Raw genomic sequence first — 12,380 nt, 5'->3', positions numbered from 1 at the left:
GCCCTAAAACTCATCGTGTTCCTCGTTAGGTTACGACCTGCTTCGATCTTACCGTGCAGGCTGCGGTGCAGAGATCGACTCGTTGGACGGCAACGTGGCAAGCCCTGGCTACCCCGACACGTACTTGCCGTCCCAGGACTGCGTCTGGCTTATCAAAGCTGCCAAAGGAAACATGATGCAGCTGACATTCTCGTACGATCGCACGCTGTGCTCTCGGTGTTTGTCTCCCTTTCAGTGAGGTTTCTAAGCATACAACCCCGACTTCTATTGCATAAGCGCACTCTCTATATTTTGAACTTCGAGTGCGCAACCGTGGTGAGTGTGGACAACGCTGCCTTTGTTGTTAGAGCTTGGTTGTTACGGATTCTGCATTTATTGATAAAGTGTTCAGCGCAAGAACGCTAGGGGTACCCCCTCGTAAAATCATGGCTTTCATTCCGCCGGAGTGTGACGTTAATTAAAGTCATAAAGCGGAATAACGCCACGTGAACAGAAAAATCGTAGCACGCTTAAGGTTAAGCAGTGTCAGGCGCAGCGGCTACTGTACGGGCCAAAGGAGAGCGTGGTAGATGCACAGAATTCACAGAGGAGGACAGAATGGAGGGTAAATTAGCGTATACACAGCTTGTTTAATACTTACGTGGCCTTACATCCTCGTGCTTGTGCAGCGTATCACCTTTTCCACCTTATTGTATCGCAGAAGCGTCAGAGAATGGACGGCTCGTACACTTTGGTATTGATGCTGAGCGCCGCGCTCATCGACCTTAACGACAGCGTAAACGACGTCATGCTCAACATTCGTTCGTCGACACCGAAGTGGTGGCTAAACTACGGGCGCGAGCGGCGTAGAAACGGGGGTATATATATAAGTGCATGCAAAGCTAAGGTATTTCCCTATAGGCTAAATACCTTAGCCTTACACTTTAGCTTTATTACCCTATAGGAGAAATAACTTAGGAATAAGCACTGTATCGCAGGCTATATTTTACAAAATAGACAAGGAAGAGATCCGCAGTCCTAAAATCGTTTTTAGTGGCGAGGAGAATATGATATGTTATCTCATGTTCACAGGTTCTGGAGAACTTACAGCGATAGTTTCTCATGGCAAAATTCTTACTACTTCCCACCGTAATTGAGGGCACCGAAAACTCACGAGAGGCGCCTGCGCGGATCGACAAAAGGCGCTCGGGTGGAGCTATAAATGGCGCAGAGCAAGCTCTCTCTTACTTTAATCAACCAGCTTAAAGGAAATCCCCAAGGTGGAGTAAGTTTCTCCGAGAGAAATTGTAGCCGTACGCCTGCAATTCAGGTGAACGCCGAATATTCCGCGTTGAAGCGTGTATATGAGCGGCATTTGTCTAACATCCTTTTTTGCTGTTGTTCTTTCAATTCGCGAACCAGGGCGTTCACACTCGAGGACAGCGAGTTCTGCAACAAGGACTACCTCGAGGTGCGCGAGCGGAGCGCCCACGGCCGACTGCTGGGTCGCTTCTGTGGGAGCGAGATACCCATGAACATCACGCGCGCGAACGGGCTCTGGCTTAAGTTCCACTCGGATGACACCGACGTGGCTTCTGGATTCTCGGCCCACTTCAGCACGTGTAAGACCTCTCGTTTTCTTTTCCGCGTTCGCCCCCTGCCTCGAGTTAGGTTTTTGAAGACTAAAAGCGGCCCCGGTAATCATAGCGAGGAGCAGTATTGAGTAACTTTGAGAAAAGTTCAGTCGAAGTAAAAGCATACGACGACTATTTCACACTCACACTGCGTGAAGTAAATGTCGACTTAGCGAAATGAGTCTTTTTGCTTGTTATTATTATACTGCTCGCGTTATTTTGCACTGGGCAAGATTGCCTGCAGGAGTAACGTGTGGTTGGAGTCTAGCCCATGCCAGTTCACCTGCCTACAGAGTTAAAGGAGCACTGACACGAAAATTTTATGTTACACTTTTATTGCTTTTATCGATGCTTAATGGTCTGGCCAACCTGAAACAGCACTTCAAATACTTCAGCGCGCGATAGTTAATTACATGGAACGTCCTGAAAATCGTTTGTTTCAAATTCCCGCGCTTTCATCCCGAACGGCGCATATGACAGACTCCCTGCCTGACCTCACCGCTTTGGGCGAATGTCACCGGCGCCCGCTTGAGAGGGTGTTGCGCCCGCTCGCCGCTCGTGGAGCTGCGCGCGTGAAGTGACGTCACGAGTTTTTGACGAGCGCTGTCACGCCACTTCTTTTTCCTCTCCTGGAGTGATGTCACGCTGATGTCCATTTGCTGAGTGCCGCTCCGCGCGCGAACTATGTTCTTCGCGTCGCAGGCCACTCATATTTCAGCCAGGCTATTCTGTTGAGTGAAGGAAGCGAACTGTGCAATAATATTAACGCCGAAAATTGGTGTCAGTGCTCCTTTAAAGCTTGCCCGTCGCTTTGTAAAGCATAAGCGCACACACTTTCTCATCACCTTCGTGATGAACTGCACCTCAAGGCAGGTCTGAGAGGGACTACCGAAGATACGCCGCAGCAGATAAACTACAGCTCCGGCCTCTTTGCGGAACTCAAGCGACAAAAATACGCTCTTAGCCTGCAATGGAGCCGTTTTGCCTCCATGTCACAGGTGTCCACTGACGATTTCAATGGGCATGTTCATCGAAATTAGCAAAAAAATACCTGGTTCCTGGCCACCTAATTGCTCCCAGCAGCCGTCTATTGAGCTTTTTTTTTTAAGAGCAGAGCTTTTTAAGCTTTTAGTGCCGCCGTGGAGCGTTACCAAAAAACTCAGTCCAGCCGAGCCCACGTGGGCGTACGCCTCGTGAGGAGCGCGCAAAAAATGCTAAAAAAACCGAGCGCACGTAAGCGTGTACCTCGGGAGGAGCGCCCGGCGTCGGCCAGCTCAACCTTTCAGAACACTCTGCCCAGCGTTCGTGGCGGGATCTCTCGGGTGCTGTTCTCCTCGCCAGCTCACGTGCGTTCGCGCCTGAAGTGGGGAGCACAGACACCGAGTTCGCGCTACAGACGCCGGGTTCGCGAAGCCAGTTGCCGCGAGCTCTAGCGCGTGCTAACGCGACCCACTTTGTAAGAGATGTGAAAGCCCGCGGAGAAAACGATCTGCGCCTGCCAGTCATGGAGAGCTTTCAGCGTAAAGTTCGGAAATCCTTGGGAGGTGCAACAGCCGTGTCTCAGACGAAGGGAGAGGGGCCGCCAGCTCAGCTGTTTCTCCAGCCTTGCACCCCTAATCCAAGCCGCACAATTTTTTTGTCATGTCGTTTCCAATTTCTGTTGCTATCGTCTTTTTGTCCAGCCAGTCGTCCATGCGTTAAATTCAATCGCAATATCATTATAGACGCCTGTCTTTGTTCTTCAATTCACTTTTCTTATCATCATCACTATCATCAGCCTGACTATGTCCACTGTAGGATGAAGGCCTCTTCCACGGACCACCTCCACCACTCCTTTTATAGTCATTTCTTTTGCACTGACATATGAGTACCTGGTGAACATATTTCGGAGTCCTCTTTTTATTGTAGTCATTCTCTGCTCAGGTAAAAAAATAGCTGGTTTATTTTCTCTTGCCGTAAGTCATGCAATGCAGGCAGACAACGGCTTATGGAACTTTTTTATGACTGTGCCGAACAAAAAACAAACACCTTTTATTCACTGTGAATACGATAATTGTAATTGGAAAATAACTGACCAAAAAAGGTATAAGGATTCAACCTTTACTTTGTGGTATCCCGGAACAGACCATAATATGTACGAAGTAGTACCAGGTCGCCGCCAACCGTAGGCACGGGTTTCTCGTGCTAACAGCGTTTTTCTGCGATATTTGTGTATTATGTTTCTGTTTTTGTTTTGTCAAGACCTCCCTGTCGTGACCCATCTGCCATTCAGTAAAGCTAGCTTCCGAGCGTAGCACTGTTTATCAATGTCCCCACCTTACTGCACCTGGCAGTAGCTGTGCACGGGCTCTTCGTGAGCTGTCACCAGCGTTACTGTCGCCATTTATTATCTGAAAAGTAGTGTTACTCATTCATCCAGTTAAGCGGGTACAAATGACATCCCACCCTCCCTATCCTTGCTGCTCAACCTTTGTGAGGGTTGAAAGAGTCCTGTTTCTCCGCCCTTCTTCTGTACGGCTAACGGGCCCTGTAGTTTTCTAAAAGACAACGAAACCGGACGTAGCTAACAATGGGCTAATTTTATTTTCGGCACAGTGCGCAAAGTGGACCTGGAAGGCACGTCGGGCGTGATCGAGTCACCGTTGTTCCCGCACGAGACAGTCGCCGTTGGGGACTTCACGTGGACGATACACGTGCCCGATGACTTGTATCCGAGGATCAGCTGGGATCAGATGTATGCCACCGACGCAGAATGCTGGGCCAGTAAGCTAATAGTAAGTCATCGCTTTGGATAGGTCCATTTATTGGCAAAGGTATTGCCAACTAAGTCTGTCACCGGCTTGTCCACAACAAGCAATTGTTGCAAATGTGTAATGCAATAAAAGAAAAAAATAGCGTAAATGACCAGTGCGGACGGACAACTGAAAACGCCGTTATTGATTTATTGTAGGTTTTAACACGCCGAAGCAACGCAGGTGATCAGGCGCGGCGTAGTGGAGGGCTCCGGATTAATTTCGACCACCTGGGGATCTTTAACGTGCGCCGAAATCTCGTACACACGGGCGTTTTTGCTTTTCGCCTCCATCAGAAAAGCGGTCGCCGCGGCCGGTAAGCGAACCCGCGTCCTTGTGCTCAGCAGCAGAACGCCTTAGCCACTGAGCCACCGCGGCGGGTTGAAAAGGCCGTTTTACTCAAAATTTAGGCATGCATCATTTCGAACTTTAACAAGTACTACCACAAATCATAACACAAGACCTTGCTATTATTAACAGCAGAGCTGTTTAAGCGCTTGGTTGCGCCGTTGGTGAACAAGAACGCGCGCGCCACCTGTCATCTGCAACTGACGTCACTCGCTCCGCGTTGATAGGGGCAACCACCTGCGCTGTAAAACTCGGAACCGCCGCGGCGGAGTCGGCAAAACCCTTTCCGACTCAGTGGCGCTAACATAGGAGATGAGGTGACCAAAGAAGATCCGGACGCCCAAGAAGAGGCGGCTTATCAGGAAGCGTGCTGCGCTCCCAGGCGAAAGTGCAATCGGTGACGAGCTGAGAGCCCCGACCGGGTGCGGGCCAGTCAGCGTTTGAGCAAACAGCGTCGCCGACAAAACGACTGTCGTCTGCTCCTGGCGTCACTCGCTCCGCGTTGCTAGGGGCCACCACCTGCGCTCAGAAAACTCGGAGCCACCGCAGCGGCAGCTTGCACATCTTTGAGAGAGACGTGCAAGCCTGTGGACAAAATCCATCAGAACCTGACAGTCATGGAGAACTTTAGGTTACATGCTGGGAAATCTATGCGACGTACGACAGCCGGGTCACCGACTGAGGGAGAGATGGGGCGACAGAGGAAGAGCGTCACTCCCGAGGAGCCGCTACTCGAGAACGGATGCGACGACATCGGTCCAATCTCGAAACAAATGACTGGTAATAACAATAAAACAACACATATGTACATATTTTAACGACCGAATGTTCATTGCTCATTGGGGGTCAGGGGAGGGAGAGGGCTAATGATGACAACACGGAGGAAACTTGACCGAGCCTCGAAGCATAACCACACAAAAAGCTTGGCCGGGTCTCTAAGCATAACCACGCATAAACTTAGCCGAACCAAGACTAAGCTAGGTGGGGCCGCCAGCTCCGCTGTTTCTCCAGCCTCGCACCACTCGTGCAAACTGCGCCAATTTTTTTCATCGCTATCTTTCCTCTGAAACCATTTTTAATATCTCCTTTCCGTGCTTACAACTGTTTTTAAGCGTGACACATTTATTTTGACACCTCCTAGGCCACTTAGAATTTCCCATAATGTTAAAAATAGTCACAACCGTCGTGTGATACGGTCATTAGCTGGGTTTAACTCTAGTTTTAAAAACCTTGATTCTATATCGAATTTATGTATGTACCATGACTATTTACATGCTCGCAGTGAGTACCCCGTACATTTTTGTGCTTACCTGTTCGTAATTAACACTAATGTGCACTACGCATTTTCATTAGCTGAAGCTATCTTCTCTCACCTGCGTCCTTTATTTTATACTACATATAAATATGCGGCGACAACCGGACCATAACCAAGGCTATAATTGGACATGACAATCATACGGTGTGGTCCTTATATTGTTTGAACTCCTGTCTTCAGGAACTTTTTCTTGGTACCTAATTCACCCCACGCGACTTAACAAACTATTATCAATTTACGGCTTACTTCATGGGTATTTCAATATGTAATCGCCTCCCTATAGCCATCTAAAATCCGTTCGCACGTCATTACAGTTCAGTCGAAGGGCGAAGCATCATTTCATTACACTCCTATTACAGACGGATTAATAACTTCACGGGAGTCCTCAACTCAAATGTCATATGGTTTCTTAGTTCCCGAGTAATTCGTCATTACTGTATTATGCTTGTTTGTATGCAGTTTTTTTGCTTGAGCTTTGAGTTGACAGTTAATCTCAGAATTATGATCTGGGTATGTTGGTGATCGTATTGTTCAAAATTTCATGTGATGTATTACTTTCGTACAAAGTCCTAACTAATTTGCCTATGAATTGTTTTTTCGTACTAATCAGGATGCTTTATTCAGTAATGTATAATTGTCCCTGCTTTTCCCGTGTAACAGTGTTTGATATCTTTTCATGAGAGGTCTCCCGGACAGTCCTTGGAACTTCGGGACCTCCTCCTATATTGCGCTTGAACAAAAAAAAAATTAACAGCAAAACATTTCTCTGGAGAAGGCGACTATTCATACGATCCTAGAGAGTTCTTCCAAATCATCTACCGTTGTTACCGACGACAGACGCATAACCTCACCTAATTCATTCGGAATGCGGCACATTTAAAAGCTGCCGAAATCAGAGTTTACCATGTGAATATTCGCGGCCCATTGTCACATTGCAGTCACAATGCTTGAGGTGGAGTGATCTCAGGCGCTCGTTTTCCTCCCCGCAAGGTCGTCGAAGGCGTCGACGAAGGTTCCCCCCAGGCAGCGACCTACTGCGGCTCCCAGAAGCCAGATCCCCTGGTGCTTCGCACGTCGCACGTGCAACTGCGCTTCTCGTCGACAGGTGGCTACTCCAAGTGGAGAATGCAGTGGGAGGCCGTGAACAGCAGTTACCTCCAAACCATGGACCAGGCCAAAGCCAGTACGCTAGCTATCACCCACGGGTGGATATTTCATCTTTCGTGCTGACATGCATGCCGCTTCACCCCCCCCCCCCCCCCCCCTTGTCAATTAAAGGGACCTTGCAAAAAAGTTTTCGCATTCTCAGAAATCTTAAATGCGTGCAGAACGTTGTCAACCAAAACATCCAGTGCTTAGATTAGGGGGTCGCAAGGTACCTTGGCCAAAAATTAGTGCTCTGTGCCCATCAGATAACCTAGAAACTAGCTCAAAAGATTTTTCTCTCTTTCCCGGTCTTGACGCTCTTCGACCGCTGGAGTTACCCCATTACAACGGTGTAGCGGCTATTGGCCGGCTATCTTTCCGTTGCAGCAATGAATGCATTTCATAGCCACATTAAAAAGGAAGCCGCAAAAACGGAGCAGAAACGGAAGGCGTATCTGCTGCGACGAGCAAATCACGCAGTGCCGCTCCGAGCTGGCGATAACTATAAATAGCTTTAACAATGGTTCCAGACGCGAAGGAGAGAATGAAAGAGTTCATTGGCAATGTTGCAGAGCCTCTTTGAATTATGTGCTACAGAAAGAGAGAGACTTTAAAAACGCAAGTTGGGGTGACAGGACCGAAGCATGGCATTAATTGTGGCGTATAGTTAAGGGTCAGTTGCAGACATGGCGTAGTAACTTTATATGCTCAGATTTCAGCGCGTGCTGGTTATCTACCGATTTATTTTAGCAAATTCAGAGGAATGTACATTTAAAAGAGCTTTAAAAGGTGCCGTTTGGTCTCGAACTCCCTCACTGAGTAGAAATGCATGCATATGAAGCATACACGAAACGCAAAGGCATGGGTTATTCAGTGTTTAAAAATGTACATGTTTCCTAAATAAACAGTGTGTGCCCCCAATTTGAATTTGACGGACCGCCAACTGACGGTAAGTTTCAAGTTTCAAGTTTTATTATTTCCAAAAACAAGTGTTACAAAATCCAGGGTATACAGACGAGGGTCTCAGAGCCAGACTTCAGTGGGACCCTCGTTTCGTAGATATAATGCAACAGTAAAAATTTATACACAGCAACTTAGTCAGTCAACATAGCAACTTAGTCAACTTAGAAACTTACTCAGGCAACTTAGCCAGTTCATTAGCTTAGGTTCAGAGAGCAACAAAAAAAAGTCAAGAAGAAGCAAGGTGTATTTTAACCAGAGCTTTAAAAAGCACGTGCACTCAAGGCAAATGTGTTTCAGCTGCCCTGCAGAAGTGTACCGTGGAAAAAACACTTGCCGGTTCCGACAAGAACACTTGAGCCAGCCAGGAACTATACGTTTATCGGCAAGCATGTGGATAGGACTTGAAGAGATTAGCATGAACTACAATATCCTTCGCACCTGTTCTGTGCCATCCCGCAATGCAAAACGTCTTGCTTGCATTGCGTAATGTCATAGCGCGAGCAAGTCAAACCGTATTTCCCTATAGCCTGATACAGATTGCTCACATTTCCTTTTTCATTGCCTCTCGCTCTGCCCTTTTTTTTTTTTTTAAAGTGCAGAGCACTTTAGGGGCTCCGGCGCACGATAAAGATCCCCAGGTGGTCAAAATTAATCCGGAGCCCTCCACTACGGCGCGCCTCATCGCCTGCGTTGCGTCGGCGCGTTAAACCCTACAATCAATCAAATCAATCAACTTTAGGGGCTCGCCTTGTCGTCGTAGCTCGCGAACGGTCGATGTCAAGGGACTGCCGGAATCAGGCGGCGCAGCGAGATAACGGACCCAAGTAGAGCCTGGTGTAGCGTCGTCAGGGAGTCACGCTGACGCTTCGAAAACCACGCGGTTTAAATAGTCATTATCGTTCGAACCTCGTGAACCGCTGGCGCTTGTCATACATTTCCCCGTTGTTTAGCACGAACAAACCTGTAGGTACATTAAAGGCAACATTTGTGTATATAACCGGCAGTCCCTGCGTTCCTTTAGTTAGGTACGCTCGTTGGGTTGGTTTTGACGATAGTAAGCGAAAAAATGCGGCCGCGCAAAAAATTGGCGCGTTGGAAATGCCGAAAGCCGCCCGAGAAAAGCCGCCTGAGAAAAAAGTGGCTCGTTCGAAATGACACAAAGCAGCTGCAGCATATGAAATTATATGAAATTAAAGCAAGCACAAAAAGGACAGAACTCCCGCAGGCGGAGTTTCAGGCAGGGGGGCGCGAGCCCTGCGAAGGCGGGAAATTTGAAATGCATTGGGTGGTAGCAGTGAGCGGATAACGGCGGTACAGCCCATTATGGCGAATCACTGCTCTGTACTTCCGACAGCTTCCCCTATGAGTGGAACGGCTTTAATTTCTCACTGTCTCTTGCTCTGTCTTTTTTTTTTTTTTTTTTCACCGCTTATAGGTTCCGCGTGCAGTTACCGAATCGACTTGGCCAACGCATCTTCCGTAGTGAACATCACCTCGCCAGGATTTCCAGAGAAATACGGCGATGACCTGAACTGCACCTGGTCCGTGGTGGCCCCACCAATGCGGACCTCTCAAATCACATTCGACGTGGTCGACCTGCGGAGTTGGGAGAGCATTGACAACTGCTTCTACGACTACGTCACTGTTTACGATGGTATTCATCCAGACTGGGCATTATAGCATGCTGAGAAGAACTTCTTGCTGGGCATGTTGGGGAATAATTGCCTTGATTTGAATCACAACAAAAAACACGGACGATGAATACAGAGTAGACAAGACTGGCTCTTGTCTTATATACTCTGTCTTGTCTACTCTGTATTCTAGTCTACTGTATTCTTGTATTCTGTCTTGTCTACTCTCTATTCATCGTCCAAGTTTTTCGTTGCGCTTAAAATCATCAAAATTATAGCATGCAGCTCTTCGTAAAATTGCAGCCCTCAGGAATAATTCGGTTTTACTTCTTGTAAAACCGTGACGAATCTCATAGTTCAATTAAGCGCTTGCAAATCATCTTTTGGGAAGTACAGAGTTCCTCTGGGTGCTTTGGCACAGGTCATACGGCTTTTATTGTCACGGGCTAGTTAAAGGGAACCTGAAGCCGGCTGCTAAATCAGTGTAGCATGCCGCATGGGCAGATAGAACGTCTAAGGCGCCCCAAACTTCTGTCTATACCCGGCAACGTTTGTCAAAGAAATAAGCACATATGTAGAATTTATGCTAACATGATTTTAACTGATACTTGCATCCCCAGTGAAAGTTCCCACACCGCGCACGACAATAAACCACCAACGTGGTCATTGCGTTCAAGGGCCATAGCCTCCATCAACTTGACTTTACTCCGTTCAAACAATGGGCACCCTCGATTAACCAGTACTGGACAGTCCTCGGAATGCCCTCGGACTGAAGGCTCTGTAAGAATACGTGAGAAAATCGAGCGCCGGATAGCCTCCCAGGCATTTCGGGACTGATAATCGAGGAGATCGAATAGTTGGCCTGGTCATATGGCACAAGTGCCTGATTACGCTGACTACCGAACTTGCTAATTTTACGCTTTTAATCCTTCTTATCAAGGCTTCGAGGGCTGCCACATTTTATTTTCTCTGCGTTTTTTGCTCTGCGACCACATTCCGAAAAAGAAAATGCCCAATGAAGTGCACTGTACGGGGCAGTGGCTTTTATTTTACGGCATCAGCTGTCTAAAAACGAGATGGTGCGTCGGGCGTAGCGCACTATGGTGCCACTGTAGTTGAAGCGGGCACTGCAACGGCGCACCGCCTGTCATAGAAACCGCACAGGAGCAGAGTGTGGGCAGGAGGAAGACGTCGCTACAGTATATTTTACGCTATTTTATTTATTTTAGTTGTTTTTACAATATTTTACAAATATTTTACGTTATACCTGACAAGTTCAATTTGTACTTTGATCTACCCACCTAGTAATCTCATATGCTCTAAAAAGGCAGGCGTGTTGCGTCTGTCTAACTCCTTTCAAAACCAACTCTCCAGGGCGACGAAGGCAAACATAGTTCTCTTCATAAGTATTTTGCGAATTGCTCGTCAACACTGCAACTTTGTATATTTACTTTTAGTTTGTCCTATAAACCCGGCAAATAATATAAGGGAACGGGAATAATAAACAAGCGCAAAATGTCTTGAAAGACGAAGGGGACAACAAAAAAATAACGGCCGTGCGTTTTATGCTGGTAAAAGGGAATGAACGATAGAACGGAGCGGAGAAACGACACAAACGCCTAATTCGTTTCCAAATGACGCAGTGAACCCGAGTTCGAGTCCCGAGCGGCGCAGTCTGCGGCAAATCTGCGGCCAGATACCGGTTCAGTCCGACCTGCCCGCAGCTCTAGCCAGCTCGACTCGTTTCATGGCGGTTCGACTCCTGACTGTCGGAAATGACAGGCCAGAAGTGATCGGCAGGGGATTCTCGGCCAGAGTGCGATCAGGTAAGACATCGGCCCGGAATGTTTTGCAGTACGTGTGGAAAGGTATACGAGCGTATCCGAAATGTTTGACTGGCGTGTTGTGTTTTATGCTCTATACGTACATTATTGCGTGGAAAATATAGCTCATTAAAGAATGATAAATCTTGCTATATGATTCGAACAACAATTGTATCACAACACAAGGTTTGTATTTTTAAAGCGAAGCTCTATATGGCCAGGTAAAAGAAAAATTCGGTGGTTCCGCGTACTCAGAAAATCCCTCCTGCGTATCCCCATGCTCATGCGCGAAGAAACCAGGTTGGAGGGGACTCAGAAGTAAGGGCAGATAGAGATTGGCTGCTTTTATTGACGACGTATCTACACTCTCGCACCTACCGACACATGTAAGTGGGAACTGCGCATAAAAATTAAGGCCGTTCCACTCAATGTGAATGCTGTCCGAAGTGCCGAGCAGTGATTCGCCATAATGGGCTGTAGCGCCGCTATCCACTCAGTGCTGCCAACCAATGCGATTCTAATTTCCCGCCTTCGCAGTGCTCGCGCGCCCCTTGCCCGAAACTGCGCCTGCGGGAGTTCTTTTCTTTTTGTGCTTGCTTTAATTTGATGTGCTGCAGCTGCTTTGCATCATTTCGAACGCGCCACTTTTTTCTAGGGCGGCTGGAGCCTTTCTGTGGCATTTCGAACGCGCCATTCTTGCGCGTGGAGCCTTTCTGCGTCATTTCGAACGCTCCATTTTTTTTTTTTTG

General features: G+C 47.7%; 1 protein-coding gene across 1 annotated transcript in view; it reads left to right on the top strand.

Moving 5' to 3' along the window:
- Nucleotides 1-12,380, top strand: part of LOC144179721 (cubilin-like) — a 158,025-nt gene that overhangs the window by 77,376 nt on the left and 68,269 nt on the right. The window contains 6 exon segments of the mRNA XM_077708164.1: nt 60-192; nt 1,402-1,601; nt 4,209-4,387; nt 7,059-7,251; nt 9,613-9,831; nt 11,452-11,634. Of these exon segments, the coding sequence (XP_077564290.1) occupies nt 60-192; nt 1,402-1,601; nt 4,209-4,387; nt 7,059-7,251; nt 9,613-9,831; nt 11,452-11,634 (1,107 nt within the window).

This window comes from Haemaphysalis longicornis, unplaced genomic scaffold, assembly GCF_048455015.1.
Source record: "Haemaphysalis longicornis isolate Haplotype H1 unplaced genomic scaffold, Haemaphysalis longicornis Haplotype H1 scaffold_4, whole genome shotgun sequence".
Taxonomy (NCBI): domain Eukaryota; kingdom Metazoa; phylum Arthropoda; class Arachnida; order Ixodida; family Ixodidae; genus Haemaphysalis; species Haemaphysalis longicornis.
This window is presented reverse-complemented; position numbering and strand designations above follow the sequence as displayed.